The sequence below is a fragment of the Myotis daubentonii genome, chromosome 10, assembly GCF_963259705.1.
Source record: "Myotis daubentonii chromosome 10, mMyoDau2.1, whole genome shotgun sequence".
In the NCBI taxonomy this organism is placed as follows: Eukaryota; Metazoa; Chordata; class Mammalia; order Chiroptera; family Vespertilionidae; genus Myotis; species Myotis daubentonii.
In genome coordinates, this window is record NC_081849.1 from 14,086,343 (window position 1) to 14,106,657 (window position 20,315).

The following is a 20,315-nucleotide window of genomic DNA, read 5'->3' on the forward strand; positions in this document are numbered from 1 at the left end:
CAACTACATAGAAGCAGGAAGTCATTACGGTTTCCAGTTTGAAGGGTTAAGCCTCTCTCTGATCAGGGTTTATGGAGACAAAAGGCTACCCACTCTGTGTTGGAACTGGAGAGTCCTTCTGGCCTGATGCCAGAAAGTTAACCGTTTGGAATACTTTTGCCTTATGCTACTTCAAAATCCTATTTCAGAAACTTATCTACTCTTTTTTTTTTCTTTTTTGCCCCCTTTTTTTCTCCCAACATTATAGGCTATGTCAGCCCTGCTCCTCTCCTACAGGTTGATAATCGTAAACAGACACCCCCCTGGGCTAGGTCAGGGCTACCCTGCAGCTTTGAACACCCTTGTATTAAAAGTTCCAAAGAGTCAGTCCTAGAACAACACTCACTGGTTTAAAAATGTTTGACGTATCATTTATAGTTCAAACTCCTGTGTCTCTAGAGTGACCCTAAGTCTACAATCTTCCCCTTGGGGGGAGAAAGCAGCTGTCTTTTACACTGTCTGCTTGAAAGAAGGGCTCGGCAGGGGTGAGGCTCTGGAGAGTTCAGATGAGGAGCCAGGGGCAAGCCTTGGAAGAGCCTTCTGGATGTGATGCAGGATCTAGGGAGGTGAACTCAGCCATGTAGATGCCAGTGAGCATACTCTCCTCCCGTTGTACGTCATTCCATCCTCATTCCTTCTAAAAAGGAGAGTTCACTTAGGAATTCAAAGTATTATTTTAAAATATTAATCTAGGGCTGAATTTTTTTTTACGACTTACTGTCACATGTAATTTGAAAAAGTATCTGTTTTGCTAACCTAACTCCCTACCTTACACTGAAGCAAATTTTGACACAAGTCTAGTGCGTGTTCACAGCCTCCTTACATGCAACAGAGGCATGTGGCATGACTATCTCTCACGAAAGGCAACCTGAGAAGGAAGATGTTATTTTAAAAGAAACACAGAATAGCTCTTGCTAGTATAAGTGCGATGTCATTCTTTTTGAAGTATTCTTTTGTTCTACCTTTTTTTCTTCACTGGTAGCATTTTTAAACTCCATATAATTGTTAAATTCTTAAAACATTATTTAAAACACATTTGCTACTCTTCCTTCTTCTATTTTAAAAAATATACATGTTATTGATTTTTTACAGAGAGGAAGGGAGAGGGATAGAGAGTTAGAAACATTGATGGGAGAGAAACATCGATCAGCTGCCTCCTGAACACCCCCTACTGGGGATGTGCCCGAAACCAAGGTATATGCCCTTGACCAGAATCGAACCTGGGACCTTCAGTCTGAAGGCCGACGCTCTATCCACTGAGCCAAACTGGTTAGGGCATCTATTTTTTTGCTTGTACACTTTATTTACTCATTCTCTGTCCACTGGCTTTCTTTTTACAGATTCACAGAGAGGAACAAAGAAGGTAATATATGTGCTGTGCACAGTGGAAGATAAACTTCAGCATTCAAATCTTAGCCCAATCCAACTTGTTTAAATCTATTTCATTAAAGAAAAAGGTTAAAAACCAAGAGTAAGCATGCAATACCTTAAGAATCAGTGCATTTCTCACTTGTAGTAATATAACTTGATCAATGTAATTTCTTGTTTAAAAAAGCAAGAGAGTAACTGGTAGATAATTCCCATCCCCTCATTATTCTCAAAGCTTGAGCGGAACAGACTAGGAATATCTTTTTCTTCTCTATCTCTGTTCTTTCCCATCACTTCTGGACCACAAGAACACACTGCTTTGTGCTTTCTGGGCTTTAAAAGTGACAGCACACCCATTGATGGATCTTACCCGCCTAGTTCACGAGATTCCCTGGCACTGCTCAGAAGCACTTGGTACCCCATCTATAGGACCTAAAATGTAGGTTCTCCATGAGCTCTTGGTTGGTCAACAGAAACTGAAAGTGATGGTGGAGGGAGTTTTAGGAGATGAGGACGGACATCAGCAAGAGCAAGGTCAGACAGAGGGCAGACCACAGTGTTCCTGACAACCTAACATTCAGAGAACTTCAGTTTTTATTCTGGAACCACTGGAGTATAACAAAAGAGAACTGCTATGAGCGGTTTTGTATTCTAGACTGAGCTCTCTGGAAGGCCATGAAAGGAGGGAGTCTGGAGCAAACAGGAAGGGTTAGTGATGAGGCCTCCTTAGTTTCTTGAGTAAGAAGTAAGAGTTGGTAGAGGGAATGTAGAGCAGGAAAAAGAGAGGGGATATATGAAGCAGATTCAACAGAACTCAGGACTGACCAGATGTGGAAAATGAGGCAAACTGACGAATCGATGATAATGCTCAGGCTGTTAACTTGGGCAACTGCATTCAAGGTCTCAGCAATAAACGTTATGTCTTAGTTTTGTTATTAAAAAGAGAAGGAAGATATCTGATGCTTATAAATTACTGATCTTTTACTTATTTGTAATAATGACTTATCTTCAAATACAGAACAAAAACCCTTTCATATTTGGAGATGACATACTATTTGCTACATAATAGAGTGGAGAGTGTTTGGACCTCAGTCTACTATTCAAAAACTTCATTTTTCATGTATTGTACAGCATGTTGATTAGAGTGAATAGTACTGTATGGCATATTTAAAAGTTGCTAAGAAAGTAGATTTTAAAAGTTCGCATCACAAGAAAAAAAATTTTAAACTATGTATGGTGATGGATGTTAACTAACTACATTTATTGTTGTGATTACTTTGCAATATATACAAATACTGAAATGTTATATACCTGAAATTAATGTAATATCTCAATTAAAAATAAAATAAAATTTAAAAAATATGCCATTTTCAAATCTAACTTTATTTTTATGCCCTATCATCAACTACTCCCTGATCAACTCCTATACTCTCTAATCTTACTTCTTTCTGCCTCCACTCCAAGCAAGTTCTTCTGATTACTGCACCTGAATATGACTAGCATTTTCTTTTTCTTTGACCATGCTATTTCCCGTATTAGGAGATTCACCCATTTATTCTCCATAAGAATTCAATAAGTGTGCAAGGTACAGTTTTTAAAAAAAGCTACATGACTAGCCTTCAAAGAGTTTACAATATAATATTGTTTGGGCCAAGGCAAAAGCCCAAATAATACCCCCAGTGCCTTGACCTATAGTTAGGTGGGGCCCCAATGTATAAACAGAGCCTACTACTGTTCATTAAAGGGAGTTGTCATACTGGAGGGATCAGGTAAGCTTTCATTTGAGATGTCCTTAGACATTTTAACAGGGACTTTTCCTGTCATTTCCAGAAGGGCAGAGACCATATCTATTTTAATCAGTACTGTATATATCAGTGATGGCGAACCTTTTGAGCTCGGCGTGTCAGCATTTTGAAAAACCTTAACTTTGGTGCCGTGTCACATATAGAAATGTTTTGATATTTGCAACCATAGCAAAACAAAGACTTATATTTTTGATATTTATTTTATACATTTAAATGCCATTTAACAAAGAAAAATCAACCAAAAAAATGAGTTCGCGTGTCACCTCTGACACGCATGTCATAGGTTCGCTATCACTGGTATATATAATACTCTGCATAGTACCTGCCATGTGTTAACTGTAGTGTGTGCTGGGGTTGTATGTTCACTCTAAAATTCTAGATGAAAATTGTAGCTTGAACAAAGATATGGAGAGTGGAAAAACAAAAAAAGTGTAAGGAGTAAACGCCACATTTTACTGGAGCATAGACATCTATTAAAAAGTCAGATATTCCAAAGAAGACTTACAAATGGCCAACAGGTACATGAAAAGTCAACATTACTAATCTTCAGAAAAATGCAAATCAAAATCACAATGAGATCTTGCTTCATGCCTGTCGGAATAGCTAGCTATTATAAAAAAGAGAAGAGGCAAATGTTGGCAAGAATGTAGACAAATGGGAAGCCTTGTGTACTGTTGATAGAAATTCATGTGGCTACTAGGGAAAACAGTATGGAGGTCCTCAAAAAATTCAAAATAGAACTACCATATGACCCAGCAATTCTACTTCTGGGTATATATCCAAAGGAAATTAAATCAGGATCTTGAAGAGATATCTGCACCCTCTTGTTCGCTGCAGCATCATTTACAATAACCAAGACATGGAAACAACAGAAAATTAAACACACACACACACATACACACACACACAGAGGAATATTATTCAGCCATAAAGTAAGAAGAAAATCCTGCCATTTGTGATGACATGGATGAACCTGGAGGGCATTATGCTAAGTTGCTAAGTGAGGTAAGTGAGACAGAGAAAGACAAGTACTGTATGATATCACATATGTGGAATCTAAAAAAGCCAAACTCAGAGAAACAGAGTAGAGTGGTGGTTGGCAGCACCTGGGGAGTGATGGGGGAAATGAGGAGATGTTGGTCAAAGGTACAAACTTTTCAAATATAAAATGAATACATTTTGAGGATCTAATGTATAGCATGGTGCCTATGGTTAACAACATATTATATATTTGAAAGTTGCTCAAAGGGCAAACTAATATGTTCTCACCACAAAAAAAAAGGGTAATTATATGACGTGGTGGCGGTATTAACAAATGCTATGATAGTAATCGTTTTGCAAATCAATGCATTACATTATACACCATAATCATACGCAATGTTATATCTAGATAAAAAAAATAAAGTTCAAATAAGCAACTTGGGAGGCAAGAACCACAGAGAGCTTTTACTTAGGGTCTGGTGGTCTCTGAGGGGTGTTCAAGGAAGAGAAGCAGTAGGCAGAACAGCCATTTACCGAAAAGAAGACGAGATGTAGGAAAGGAGGCAGAAAGTAAGATGATGTCACTGGGGATGGGCATTGAGGCCAACTTGGCAAGATATAACCATGGACTGGCTATGGGAGAGGGATGAGGGGTCCATGAATGAGAAGACCGTGGGGTTCTATGTGGCCCTCATATTGCTTTAAAAATTGAAATAGTTGAGCCCAGCCTGTGTGGTTCAGTGCTTGAGCATTGACCTATGATCTAGGTCGCTGATTCCATTCCCAGTGAGGGCACATGCCTATGCTGCAGGATCGATCCCCAGTAGGGGGCGTGCAGGAGGCAGCCAATCAGTGATTCTCATCATTGATGTTTCTCTCTCTCTCTCCCTCTCCCTTCTTCTCTGAAACCAATAAAAATATATTAAGAAAAATTTGAAATAGTTGACAACATTGAAAGAAAAAAACCCTACATTTTTACATGAATACCTAGACTTCCAGCTTTTTCCTAAGAATTACAAGATTTCAGGACACTGACGCTACACTTCTGCCAGCAACAACCTGCTGGAGCTGAGAGCTGCCCTCAGGTAGATGGAGATGTCCCTCCTCCTCCCCTAGCCCCACCCAGTCAGTTCACCCCTTCCTGTGGCTTGTTGGCACTTGGGGTCATTTAGGTTTTCAAGCTTGTCAATAAAACCTGAGTTTCAAGTGTGAGGGGTCAAAAGACTTGCGCCACTCAGCAAATTTGGAAGCCAAGAAGAGGAGTTCTTTTTAAGAAGATGCTCCCCAGAGATTTAGAAATGCTGAGCCATCCACCTGAGGTCACCTCATGACCTAATTCACTTCTCTCCTATGTTTTTAGCTCGCTAAGCTTAAGCAGAATTCAGCCTGTAGTTGCTATCTATCTAATAGGGAGAGAACAAAAGACTTTAGCTTCTAACTTTGAGATGAAACAAGACAAAGGTGAAAAATGTAGGGGGCCTTTGTTACATAACTAAGGGGGAAACTGACATTTTGGCACAGGTGCGTTTTTAAGGAATAGTGCCCGGCACTGATTAAGGTAAGATTCAGGAGTCAGATGCTTGGGTTTGAGTCCTACTCCTCCTTTGTGTCCTAGCTGTGAGATCTTTTGGTCAAAGTATTTACCCCGTTTTCTCATGATTCATGTTTATAAATCAGGATTGCTTAGATCAGGGCCTACCAGAGGAAGAGCTTAATCAATGCTAGCTATTATCAGTAGTATCTTCAGAGAAAACAGCTTTCTGTAGCTAACTTTCACTAGTTTCTGACCAAAGGCTAGGCTGGGTACTACAGCCACATTCACATTCTAGTGGGATTTTCTCGTCCCCACAAGGTGCTTCTAGGTTTGGGAATCCTCGGTCCAGGCCCAAAGCTGCCGCTTCATTTTATTTCTTGATCTGGGAACTGTTGGTTATTTCCTTCTTCCTAAGCATGGTCAACAGTTGCCCTAGCCATCAGATCGCCCCCAAAGCTGAGAAGCACCCCTCCTCCAAAAGGGAGATGTGAATTTGTTTTTCAAAGCTCCCTCCATGGATTCTGCTTCCCTCCGTCACCTGCTCCCCAGGGCTCTCTGTAGCTCTAATCGAGTGGAGACTGGAGTCTGGTTCTTTCAGTTTTGTGCCATAGTCACTAGACATGCTATGCTATGCAGGACTATGCTAATTGCACCTGTGGTGAAGCTTAGCGTCTTAAGCTCTGAAACCTAATATAGAACTTCATGAAAATGTTGTGTTAATAAACACATTTAATCCTGGTTCTGCCACTGTGTAGTTGTGGCAAGTTACTGAACTTCTCTGTGCCTGTTTCCCCCTCACCTTTGAAATGAAGAGAATTATACCCACTGGCATATGCTGTCAGAGATGAAATATACGCAATGTGTTTAGCAAAGTCATGGTCAATAGCTTACTAAAGGTGACGTGGAGAAAGCAGTTCACCCCTGGTACAGCGGTAAAGGGTGCTTTGGTAAAGGGGAGAAAATTTATAAATAAAATAAATTACCATAACTGATGTGTTTTTCATGATCACTATGCAATTCTAAACAGCAGCAGTGATGCCGTTCTCAGTCCCACTAGGGCGGACTGCTCCCACCACCTCCTCCCTTGGTATACCTCTGGTGCCAGTAATACAGCACTCACATCAGGTGAGTTATAAACAAAAGATAAGAAGGGAAGACAATGCAGGAAGTACAGTAAGTGCAATGATATAATATATATACACAAAAATATTTTTTTGCGAATATTCATCTGAGTTCCCAATTTTCATCCCATAGATCAGTGGTTCTCAACCTTCTGGCCCTTTAAATACAGTTCCTCATGTTGTGACCCAACCATAAAATTATTTTCGTTGCTACTTCATAACTGTAATGTTGCTACTGTTATGAATCATAATGTAAATATCTTATATGCAGGATGGTCTTAGGCAACCCCTGTGAAAGGGTTGTTCGACCGCCAAAGGGGTCGCGACCTACAGGTTGAGAACTGCTGCCATAGATGCTTTTTTTTTTTTTTTAAATCCTTATCTTGAGGATATTTTCTCGTCAATTTTTAGAGAAAATGGAAGAGAGGGAAAGACAGAGAGAAATATCGATGTGAGAGAGACACATCGATTGGTTGCCTCCTGCACACACCCCGATCAGGATCAGGGCCTAGGCCGGGTCGGAGGGAGCCTGCAACTGAGGTACGTGCCCTTGACTGGAATCGAATCCAGGACCCTTTGGTCCATAGGCCGACGCTCTATCCACTGAGGCAAACCAACTAGGGCCCCTGAATAATTGAAAAGTTGACTTAAATGTATCCCCAAGCAACAAAGTTCATTTCCTTTTAATGGCGTCATTGACGAGCAAGCCCTTTGGTTACCATAATTCAGTTTGCTGAAGTGGTCTTACCGCTACTGATGAACAGGTCTACTAGCTGCTCCTTAGAGAAGTCAGCATCCACTTCAGCTCTCACTACCTCACAAGAGAATCCTGCAGCCATCTGTCTGTGCTGTGGCAAGGGAACAGAGTGGTTAGTTCTACACACATTCAAGTTTTCAAAAAAGGGAGAGGGTCTGCAAGTCATCGATACCTTCATGCAGACTGCAAGCTGATGTACTATGTAATCTTGCAAGCTTCCTTCTGGGCCATGGAAAACGACAGTATGATATTGCTCGACCTATTAATAAACCAAGAAGAGGACTTAGATGGAAATGCTAAGTTCAGAGGAAAAATAAAAGTGGTCTGATTGTCCTCAGCCTTTCAAAAGATTAAAAATCATATTTTAATTAATTAGCTTTATTCGTTCAGCACATCATGCTTTTCACTTTAATGTGAAACACTGGCAAATGCTGTATTTATATACTTATGTAGTATTTTACATTGTGTTTATATACTTAAAGCAAGAGATGGCATTTTATGAAAAAGAAAACTCCTTGTTCTATTCTCTATGTTCAGTTCAGCATATTGGCTGGGAACAGGGTTCCTAGCATATTTTGTCCCTTGCAGATGTTCTAGAATTTTTAGATAATCTTTGAGTTTTCCCAATGCTTATTTTACTTTTCAGTGATTAAAATAGCAATGAATCTCATTATGAGGATTTTAGAAAATATAAAAAATCACTAAGGAGCAAAACAGAAACCACTAAAGTAACCACTGCAAATACCTGTTTCCTTCTCGCTTTTTTTCTTTGCACAGTTGATGTGTGTATTTGTATGTTTTTTAAGAATCCATGAGCAGCCTGGCTGGTGTTGCTAAGTGGTTGGGCATTGACCTATGAACCAGGAGGTGACAGTTCAATTCCAGGTCAGGGTACATGCCTGGGTTGTGGGTTTGATCCCCAGTGTGGGGCGTGCAGGAGGCAGCTGATCAACAATTCTCTCTCATCATTGATGTTTCTATCTCTCTCTCCCTCTCCCTTCCTCTCTGAAATCAATAAACATATAATTAAAAAAGAATCCATGATTGTAATCTTTTTTATAACCATTGTATATAAGAGAGTATCTTTGACTTTTTATGTAAATGATATCTTGATGAGTATTAATACACTCTTTGGTCAACTACCTATATTATTCCAGTTTGGAATTCGGTGTTCCAAAGAAATTTAGGGCGAGGCTGATCACTTTTACTTTGTAAAGGAAAATATCCTACCTGGATGCCTACAGGATTAAAAAATATCTTTATCCTTACGTATAAGGATACTTACTTCATCTGAGAACATGTAGAGACATAGCATATACGGGATGAAAAGCCGATGACCTTCTACATAGGGCAAAGGCAGGAGTAAGAGGAGGGCAGGTCATTCTCCCCCCTTCATCATTCCAGGGATGAGCTCCCACTCCCAGCCCAGATGCCTGGGAGGAGCTTTCTTCTTGGAAAGGTCTTACAGTAAAGGACCTGGGCAGGTGAAGGGCCAACCTAACTGATACTGTTGGAGGAGCTCATGTATGAAGACTGAGCCACCCACACTCACAGAAATGTTAAACATCAAAGGCTCTGTTTACTCTTTATAATTTCGAATGGTACAATGTAAGGATACACATGCACATGTATCTTTGTGCTGCTGTTGTTCTATTGTGCTCTGATGAAGTTGTCCCTTTGAGCTCACAGAAGGCCGCATCTTTTGAGGGTGTCTGGGATGGACTTCTGTGAAGACAGTGACTGTGCCCCTGGCTCAGGGAAAGGCAGATTCTGGGATATGAAGGGAAGGCTTGAGGAAAAGGCCTTAGCATGGAAGGAAGAGGGAACTCCTTCCTACCCAGGGCCTTTAAGACTTGAGCTTTGGCTTTTAAGGAGACCAAGACATGCTTAGAGAACTCCTGGAAAATAGAGAAAAATGAGGCCTGACTACCAGGTGTCAGACCATGAGCTAAACAGAGAAATGGTCCTTTAAGGGGCTCCTTATATTGGACTTGGGACTGGGTTTTAGGCTCTGAAAAACAACATATCTGGCAGCCACCAATGATTTTTCTCTAGGTTCAAATACTATTCCACTATTGCTAAACCTTCAATTTTCTAACTAGTATAAATCTTGCTTTATTTTTTTAATATTAGTAAGATGATAATGGTGTAGTAGGCAGTTAGACAGGCATTAGCACCTTTGGCCAGATACCCAAAGGTGCCTAGAAATGGACAATTGTAGGGTGGAACCTCACCCCCAGGGTGACCTTTCCTCCGCTAGCATAAAGCTCGCCATGTGGTATAGACCCCGACCTTTCATATCACTGGTCTTGCAGTGTGGACCTCCCCTAACCTGTGGTAGACCTGGCAGGTACCCATCAGTAGAGATGGCAACCCTGAAAGGACAGGGACACACCCAGGAAGCTGATGAATATTCTGTTGAGATCCTCCCTTGGGGTCTCCAGATAAATAACCTCAAGACAAGGGACTCAGCACTTGCTCTTGGTCTCCCTTGAACACCCCTCGCCTTTGCCCAGCCCCTTCTTTCCCCAAGGTGCTCCCTCTCCCTTTGCCTCCCCAACCCCCTCTATCCCTTGTATTTGTCTTGGTTCTGGATTCTTTCATAGCCAGAACTCAAGTAGCGAGGTTGCTGAACCGAGGTTCAATTGCCGGTAACAGTTTTGCCAGCATTAGAAGGGTATTAAAAGTGTTTTCCTACCTAATTTCCAGTTGGCTGCTGATAGGTAGGCCTAACAGTCTCTTGCCACTATAAAGGCAGTAAAACGTTTTTCTAGGTTTTTGCCAATGGGAGATTTCGGTTCTATTTTTCCGTTTTTGTGAAGTTTTGTCACTTTTCAAAAGTACTTTAGTGGGAAATAGCATATTAGGTACCGCTAGCCAGGTCCAATTTTAAACCATAAACCCTGAGCTCTCCAAGTTAATCTCAAACTGCCATGACTTATTGGGTGGAAATTCTCTCAACAAGGAACAGACTGTTTTGCACCAGTGAAACTCAATACAGAATTTCAAGATCTACGGAATATGCTACTCGAGATCTTCAAGTAGTATTGCTCTTTAATCTTGTCTTATTTCTGAAAACAACAGTGCTCTCTGTTCATTACAGCTATCCTGTCATACCGCCTGTACTTTTTTAAGATTGATTCTTGAGATCATATAACAGCCAGAGACCCAGCTTCACAGATAAATTGCCTTCAATATCAATACCTCATCTGTTCTCAGACTGTGGGTGTTTGACAAATATAGGCAGGAAACATTCCATTTAAAATTTCGGCCATTCGCTAGCAGTAAGCATCTTGTGTTCGCTTAGACTAATATCCTTTCTGGAAAAAGGTAAACTATAAATAAGTGAACTAAGTAAGTAAATAAAGGGAAAAACAAATGTACAAACTTCCAGGTCATTCATACTTTCTAATGAATGCATTCCATTAGTAGGTTTCCCCTCATTTCAGGTATTATCAGTTTTTTTGTTAATGTTATTTTGTCTATCTTGTCAAATGATATAATTGTGTTGGTTACCATATAAGATCTGAACCAAAAAATAATAATAATAATAATTGCTGGGAGCATATTGCTCTACCGAGACTGGTGAAAACACGCAAAGCTATGCGAAGAAAACATATTTATCTATTCTAGCATTATCATTTATATTTCTCTAAATAGCAAGGTCTCAGGTATAATAAATATACATGCTACATGCTTCCAGCAGAGGGCACTAAAGATAGACAGTAGGTAGATGGAAAGCAGACAGATTTTTGGGGTGGGAGTTAAATATTTTAATCGTGTTGAGATGAGATATGTTCTTTGAAAAATAAAATCAAAGTTAACTTCTAAAAGGTGAATTGTAGTTGTCAGAATTATCCCTTATCCCTAAGTGCATGCTTAGAGTGTGACCTTTTGGCTTATTCGTAAAGGGACAGGGCCTTATTATCACAATTGGTACCAATCCCTTTTATTCTTGTCTTCACAGCCTATTCTGAAAGCTCTTATCACACATCAATTAGTGCTTTGTGAGGCAAATGAATTCTGGATTAAATGGGAACAATAACCTCAACAAAGGCCCATCCATACTTTTATTTTTTCCCTCCACATTGTTTTTCTACAAAAAGGAGTTTACCAGAAGAGCTATTGTTTCCACTCCGGTCAATGTGGCACCTGTAATGTGGCTTTAGACTAGTGGCATAATTTTAGAGCAATAAACTTAACCTTTTATTTGAAGTTTTATTGGTCAGAGTCTGAGGAAAAGCTTCTACTGTCTTGAGATCACTTTAGGCCAGATTGCGGTGAGATGTTGAACTCAAAAAAGAATGAAAAATAAAAGGTCTTCCCCAAGCCAACAAAATTGGGATGGCTATAGCTTAAGGTATAATGCTTTATAGCTAGTGTTACTGATAACATTGTAATAATCTGCCTATTTTTAATAGGAAAGGAGTAAAGGAAAGACTAGATGATATAGGCATGCCATTTAAACAGCTTTGCTAATTTCACACTCCCCACTGATCAATGGGGGAAGGGACTGGACATGGCCACTGCAAGGGTGCCAAACCTTAATATTTAAACGCCTACACAAAGGAGCATATGCTCTTGGTTTTTACCCTCTAGTTCTCTTGGAACTCCTGCCACAGGGGGCACGCTCCTCTGTATTCGCCCATGTGGCTCATGGCCACATGGGACCCACACAAAGGACTGATGGACTTTTGGCCTGAATGCTGAACTAGACCCGGCTGCAACATGGAACGAAAGCTTTGGACACTGGCCCTCCTTTTGGCTTTACTGGAATCCCAGCTGCCCCTCTTTCAGGACTGGGTTAAAGGACATGGGACTTTTTAACCAGAGGAATGTAACTCCATGCACCAGCCTTTCACTACATCTCATTCTCCCGTGGGGGCTTCTGAAAATGCTTATGTCAATGATACTCCAAGAACTTCACACCTAGTCATGTCTGGGAAATCTGGCCCACAAATTCCTCCAGCAACATTACCATTGTTATTAGCTAGTTATTAATGACTAGAGGCCCGGTGCACGGAATTTGTGCGGGGGGGTGGGGGGGGTGGGGGGGTGGGGGGGCAGGGTTCCTCAGCCCGGCCTGCACCCTCTCCAATCCGGGACCCCTCGGGGAATGTCTGACTGCCAAAACCGGCAGTCCGACATTCCTCTCACAATCCTGGACTGCTGGCTCCTAACTGCTCACCTGCCGACCTGCCTGATCGCCCCTAACTGTCTCTGCTTTCTGGCCTGATTGCCCCCTAACTGCCCCCCTGCCGGCCTGGTCACTTCCTATCTGTCCCCCTGCTGGCCTGGCCGCCCCTAACTGCCCCCATGCCAGCCTGCCTGATCACCCTTAACTGCCTCTGCTTGCCAGCCTGGTCACACCCTAACTGCTCCCCTACAAGCCTGATCGCCCCATAACTGCCTCTGCCTCAGCCCCCATCACTGTGGCTTTGTCCAGAAGGAAATCAGACATCTGGAAGATGTCCAGTTGACCTGGTCTAATTAGCATATTACCCTTTTATTTTTATAGACTAGGGGCCCGGTGCACGAAATTCGTGCACTGGGTGTGTGTGGGGGGGGAGTGTCCCTCAGCCCAGCCTGCCCCCTCTCACATACTGGGAGCCCTCAGGTGTTGACCTCCATCACCCGCCAATTGCAGGATCGGCCCCTTGCCCAGGCCTGACGCCTCGGCCAGAGGAGTTGACCCTCATCACCCTCCGATCACCAATCACCGGATCGGCCCCTTGACCAGGCCTGAGGCCTCCGGCAGAGGTGTCAGGCCTGTGCAGGGGACCCCCAGCTCCCCGCGGTTGCAGGCTCCGCCCCTGCCCAGGCCTAACGCCTCTGGCCTACGCGTCCGGCCCGGGCAGCGGGGACCCGCAGCTGCAGCGGCCCCGCGATCGTGGGCTTCGCTTTAAGCCCAGGCAAGGGACCCCTAGCTCCCGGGACTGCCAGCTTCGACTGTGCCCAGCTCCCATTGCTGGCTCCACCCCTACTTCCTGCTATCACTGGCCAGGGCGGAAAAGGTGCCTGATTCTCCAATCATGGCTGGGGGGCAGGGCAAAGGCTGCCCCAGGGCCGCCTTTGCCCTGCCCCCCAGCTCTTAGCTCCCCCCTGGGTTTCCGATCACTGTCAGTGGCAGGGGGCTTCTTCCTGCTTTCCCTTTCGCGTCCCTGCATTGTGCCTACATATGCAAATTTACCGCCATCTTGTTGGCAGTTAACTGCCAATCTTAGTTGGCAGTTAACTGCCAATCTTAGTTGGCAGTTAATTTGCATATAGCCCTGATTAGCCAATGAAAAGGGTAGCGTCGTACGCCAATTACCATTTTTCTCTTTTATTAGTGTAGATAGGAAAGGAGCAAAAGGGAGGCCAGACATTGCAAGCATGGCCACCTGGGCAAGCTTCAACAGGAAGCTGCAATTTCACACTCCCCAGGGAACCACTGGGCCATTCCCTGCAAATCCCTGGGGGAAAGGGAACATGGACCATGCACAGTGAATGCAGGTGATGTAGGGAAGGTGCCTGTCAGTCTAGCCTGTAACAAAATAACTGGCCAGATGGGGTGGAACCATGGCAAGTGTGCAAAATCTTAGGAAGTTAAAATTCTGAGACAAAGGAATTCTCTCACTCTTGGCTCTCTTGTTTCTCTGGCTTTGCTCCTGCCTATGTTCCTAGAAGCCACATGGTGGACCCCACAAGCAATGGACTGATGGACTGCAGCTGGGTACACAAGTAAGCTAGCTTGATGCTGGATTGGGCTATGCATACATGGAATGAAAACACTGGGCAATGGCCTTAATTCTAGCTCTGCTAAAAGCAAAATGGGACTTATTTCATTGGTGGGATGGAAGGAAATAAGCACCTTGGAAACTCAGGGGTCTAACCCATGCAAATAAATATCACTCATTTTCCTGTGCGAGTCTCAAAAAATTCCTTTTTCTCATGACATGACAAGGAGCCCATGTCCCCTAACAACAGATGGGGACACAGAGAGCTCCCCACTGATGACACCAGGACTGTAATTCTGACATCTTTGACACTCAATTTTAAAAAAATAGTTCATATATGACTTTAGAGTCCCAGATGACAGTTACTATCAGTTTATTAATATTAAATCCCCCAAACAGTATTGGCACATTCAGCATCAGAAGTCACACAACTGGAGTCTTTCTTGTTAGAGCATGTTTTAACCATTTGCTAAGGTCCCTCTAATAGAATAGGTATAAGAGAATAAAATTCAAGAGAAATTACAGTGCACACATGGACACACACATATTTTCTGTTTTTAAAAGTTACCTAATTGAAACTGTAAAAGCCAAGCTTAGACTTGGCTACTAAATTCAAATAAAGCTAGGCCCTCATTTATTAATACAGACATAATAATTTGGGTCTGTATTGTAGCTATTTAAAAAGATAAACCTAGCCCTGACTGGTTTGGCTCAGTGGATAGAGCCTCAGCCTGTGGATTGAGGGGTCCAGGGTTCGATTCCGGTAAAGGGCATGTACCTGGGTTGCAGGCACATCCCCAGTGGGAGGTGTGCAGGAGGCAGCTGATCGATGTTTCTCTCTAATCGATGTTTCTGACTCTCTCTCCCTCTCCCTTCCTCTCTGTAAAAAAATCAATAAAATGTATTAAAAAATATTTAAAAAAATAAAAAGATAAAACTAGAGATATCTTGAACATAACCCTCCCTTGTCACCCGGGCTCCGCTCTTATGAACTCCTCCTGCTCCAGCCCTCCTCTGGGCTGACACTAGCCCAACTGGCCAGAATCTCCCACTACGACCATCGGAACCTAAAGATCCACTGGTGTTGAAGCCACCTCTTCTTCACATGAAGGAACCAGCTTCCTCCTTCCACTGGGACCTTACCCAGCCTTGCTCTTCTACACCCTGAAAAAGATCAGGCTGGACCTTGCCTTTTGCTAAAGAGACTTATGGAGCTATGGTGGGCTGTCCTAGATACAAAACCATCACTTATGACCTTATTTTTATGGAAACATAGCAAATTTATCTTGGGATGTATGAAGATTAAGTATAATCTCCCAGTGAAGACTGGAGTGGGCAGCCAATAGATGGAGAATCTCATGGATTATGTCCTGAGGGATTCAGAGCCCTACATGTTAAAATAGGGCTTAAATTAGGGTGACCTAATCAAGTATTTTTCTAATATAATAATCATTTATAGTCACTGAATTATTAAAATAAAAAATTAAGAATAAACACAAAAACAAACAATCCAATTAAAAAATGGGCAAAGGACCTGAATAGACACTTCTCCAAAGAGTACACACAGATGGCCAATAGACATATGAAAAGATGCTCAGCATCAGTAATCATCCGAGAGATGCAATGCAAAACTACAATGAGATATCACCTCATGCCTGTCAGAATGGCTATCATCAATAAATCAACAAATAAGAAGTGTTGGTGAGGATGTGGAGAAATGGGAACCCTTGTGCACTGTTGGTGGGAATGCAGATTGGTGCAGCCACTGTGGAAAACAGTATGGAGTTACCTCAAAAAAATTAAAAATGGAACTGCCTTATGACACAGCAATTCTACTTCAGGGTATTTATCCACTGAAACCCTAAATACTAATTTGAAAGAATATATGTACCCCTCTGTTCATTGCAGCGTTATTTACAATAGCCAAGATTTGGAAACAGCCCAAGTACCCATCAGTAGATGAGTGAATAAAAAAGCTGTGGTACATTTACATAATGGAATACTTCTCAGCTATAAAAAGGAAGAAAATTGTACCCTTTGTGACAGCAGGGATGGACCTGGAGAACATTATGCTAAGCGAAATAAGCCAGTCAGAGGAAGACAAGTACCATATGATTTCACTCATATGTGCAATTTAATGAACAAAGTGAACTATCAAGCCCAATAGAGACAGACTCATGGATAAAGAGCAGGCAAACAGCTCTGGTAGAGAGGGTGTTGGGGAGAGGGGTTGAGAAAAAAAGAGAGAGACCTCATGGACATGGACAAAAGTATGGTGATTGCCAGGGCGGGGTGCTGGGGGTAGGGGGTAGGTAGAGGTGGAAGAAGGCATAGAGGGAATACATGGTGATGGAAAAAATAAAATAAAATAGCAGAAAAGTTAAGAATAAGCTAATAAAAATTACAAATTGGTTAAGAGATAAATTTGAGCTAATGCAAAAATTATAATTAATGTTATAAATAATTAGTGATTAAAAACTCAAATAAGTTAAATGTGTCCTTATAAATTCAAAGATAGAGATTTAAAATGTATTTGTATCTATTTAACTCTTTAATGAAAGTTTTTACAAATAACATCAATTATTTTAAAAGGCTGATTTAAAGTCTTCACTCCATTTGGTTTTCTGCATAAGGGCTTTAATACATGCATTTTATAGAACACATTTACATACACAGTGAGAACTGGCTACTGCAATTCTTTCTTAACCAACAGGTTAGTAACTAGTATAAACTATGATTACATATATGAGAATGGAAGACTGCCTAAGTTCAACTCTTTAGGTTCCACCACTTCCTGAGGTTCTTAAGCAAATTATTTTGCATCTTGGTTTATTCATCTGTAAATGGGAGTAACTGGTGTAAGTACCTACCTCATAGAATGATCAAATGGGACAATCTATATACTTAGAACAGAATTTGGCATACATTAAACACTCATTAAAAGTCAGATATCACTAGGCTTGCTTTTTATTGTACAGATTTTCAACAACTCAAAGACACACCAGAGCCTTGTAATTACTGTGGCACTAAGTGGATATGTCACTCCCTGGCTCAAATCCTACCAGTGGCTTCCTATCACACCTGGGCTAAAATTCAAAGTCCCCATGAACGAAGTGAACTACCAAGCAAAACAGAGACAGACTCATGGATAAAGAGCAGGCAAACAGCTCTAGTAGAGGGTGTTGGAGAGAGGGGTTGAGAAAGAGCGAGCGAGCGAGAGAGAGAGAGAGAGAGAACTCATGGATATGGACAAAAGTATGGTACATGACCTGGCTTATAGTTCTCTCTCAGACCTCACTGCCAGGTTAGGTATTTTTGTACCTGCTATTCCCTCTGCTTTAAACACCATCCACAGGCCTTCACTTCACATGGTCTTCTGTTTATATGTCACTGCAGAAAGGTCTTTCCTACCAACTCCATCCAAAGCACTTTCTGCCATTCCTTCCACTAGCGCTTTATCTTCTTTCCTGCTTTATTTTCCTCTATAGTTGTAATTAGTGCTGGCCTCACATTATAGGTATTTATGCATTTGTTTTTTAATACATCTTCCCCACTAGAATGTAAGCTCCATGCATTTAGAAAATGCATGTTATTTACACATAGCTATATCCTACATTCCTAAAACTGCCTGCATTTAGGAGGCTCTCAATAAATAGCTGTCAAACAACTGAATTAAGTAACTAAACAAGATACAAATATGTATAACATATGGTCTATCTCCTTAAGGGGTTACACTCTTTTATGGAAGAAGAAACATTGACAACTATTATAATACCCTAGAGGCCCAATGCACAAAATTTGTGCAAGGGGCTTGGCCCTTGCAGCTGCAGCAGCTTGCCTCAGCCCTCACAGCCCCAGCTTCATCTGGAAGGTCGTCTGGAAGGTCGTTCAGCTGTCCAGTTTAATTAGCATATTATGCTTTTATTATTATAGATTGCCTCACTCACTTTAAATTTTGAAGTGATTGCTAAAGTGAGTGTTAGTTTTTATCTTCATCCAAGAGTTAACTGTTAGATTAAAAAAGCCTGTTCTGTACATTCATTAAATTGAGAACAGAGGTAACAACAGTGTTCATCTAGTCTCTGGTAGTCAAACTATGTCTTGTGCATCACGAAGTACATGCTTAATTGTAATTGGAATGCGGCTAACAAATATTTCATTTGACAGATCTACTCAGACAAGGCTAATATGCAGTTGTAATTCAGATGCATTGCTTTTCTATTCATTTAATCATCTAAACAGGTGAATGAGAAGCTCTGAGTCATAATCTTGTCTGGTACAGAGATGCTGAGGAGGGGGAGGGAGAAGCAAGTGGCTGTAGGAACTGACTCCACTGAGAGCATGAGGCTCACATTCCTGAAAACTAGTTGGTGACACAACTCTACCCTTCATTTATACAAGGAATGAGACAGATCTCCTTCCCATCTGTATAAAACCCACAGGCTTACTTTGATGCATTAGAGAAAGAACAACTAGCAAAGAAAAAAAGTGAAAGTATCAGACTGAGAAGACACCATCTCTCCTAAATTGTAAGGCTTTTGAGTGTTCCCATTCAACTGTAGCTGCTTTTACACTTAATCCCAACTAGATCAATAAATGGCTCTCAATGCTTGTTTTCCTCAGGACTTCTGGCTAGTCCTGATGATCAAACAGCAGGACTTATACTTGCTAATTATGCAAAAATTCTTGGTAAAAAAAAAAAAGAGGTAGAAAAACACTGGAATTCATTACGATTTTCAAAGCAGCAACAATCTTTGACTCACACAACACTAATTAAAGGAGCCACAGCTGCTGATTCTTTGGAGGCTGCCTCTGAATCCATTTTTGTTGCAATTAGTAAGGTTCCAGCTGCACCTGATGCCATAGGAAACATGGAAACAAACAAAATCTTTGATATCTTTCATGTTTGCTTGCACTTGAACTATAATTTTTTTAAAATGTAGAAATTAATAATTTCTTAAAAGAAATTATTTTACAATCCAATGAATACATTTATTAATCACTATTCCAGGTGTTCTGCTGCTTGAAATTGTTGAAGTTGTATGCTAGTATGCTGGCCCAATGACCTGGTTACATTTCACAAATTATTGGACATAAGGATGTTTGTTTCAACTAGATTTTAAGATTATGAAAACTGGTATATTTTCATTTATTTAAAATCCTATGTTTATTGAAAGATTAAAAGTGATGAACTACAAAATATACTATTTGCTACAGTAGGGATTATTAATGCTTTTTAAAATTCTATGTTAATTGTCTTAGAAACCTCAGAAATTGAGTGCTAACATATGAGAAAAAAGGCTAACTTTTTACAACTTCAATTATATTAAGTAATAAAAATTTTCTGATCACACACACAATTTACTTTCCTCAGGAGCAAATACAGTGGGGCCTTGACTTACGAGTTTAATTCATTCCGAGACCTAGCTCGTTAAGGGGCTCATTAACTCAAATTACTCTATCAACTCAATGTAAAAAAATCGGCGGAGAGACAGCTGGTATCTCAAAAAACTCCTTAGTTGGGACACTCGTAAGTCAAGGCCCCACTTTATACCAATTCATGGTCAATGAACACAATTTTTGTAAAGGGTCATAGTCAAACCCATTCATTGTTTTAAAAAAAGCCTTCCAAAAGCAGTAAACAAAATGATTGTGTAGTTAATGTTTTACACCATCAATATATCTTAGTTTCAGATAGATCTCTCACACACAGACACCACCTATATCAGGGAACGCATAATCCTGACTTCATCACTCACTAGCTATGTGGCCTTGTAGCTATTTTACCTCACTCTGCTTCAGTTTCCTAGTCTACAAAATGGGTGATATTATCTACCTCAGAGGGATGTTTTCCAGAATAAATAAATAAGACATATTTCCTGACATCTAATGAGTACAGTTAAACCTTGATTCTCAAATGTCTCCCATCTCGAACAATTCAGTTCTCAATCAAGTTGTTTACGGAAAACATGTCTCCATTTGGAATACAAC

At 41.1% G+C, this 20,315-nt stretch overlaps 1 protein-coding gene across 1 annotated transcript in view; it reads right to left on the reverse strand.

The window, feature by feature from the left end:
- Nucleotides 1-20,315, reverse strand: part of CTTNBP2 (cortactin binding protein 2) — a 182,239-nt gene that overhangs the window by 44,863 nt on the left and 117,061 nt on the right. The window contains 2 exon segments of the mRNA XM_059711639.1: nucleotides 7,597-7,696; nucleotides 7,778-7,864. Of these exon segments, the coding sequence (XP_059567622.1) occupies nucleotides 7,597-7,696; nucleotides 7,778-7,864 (187 nt within the window).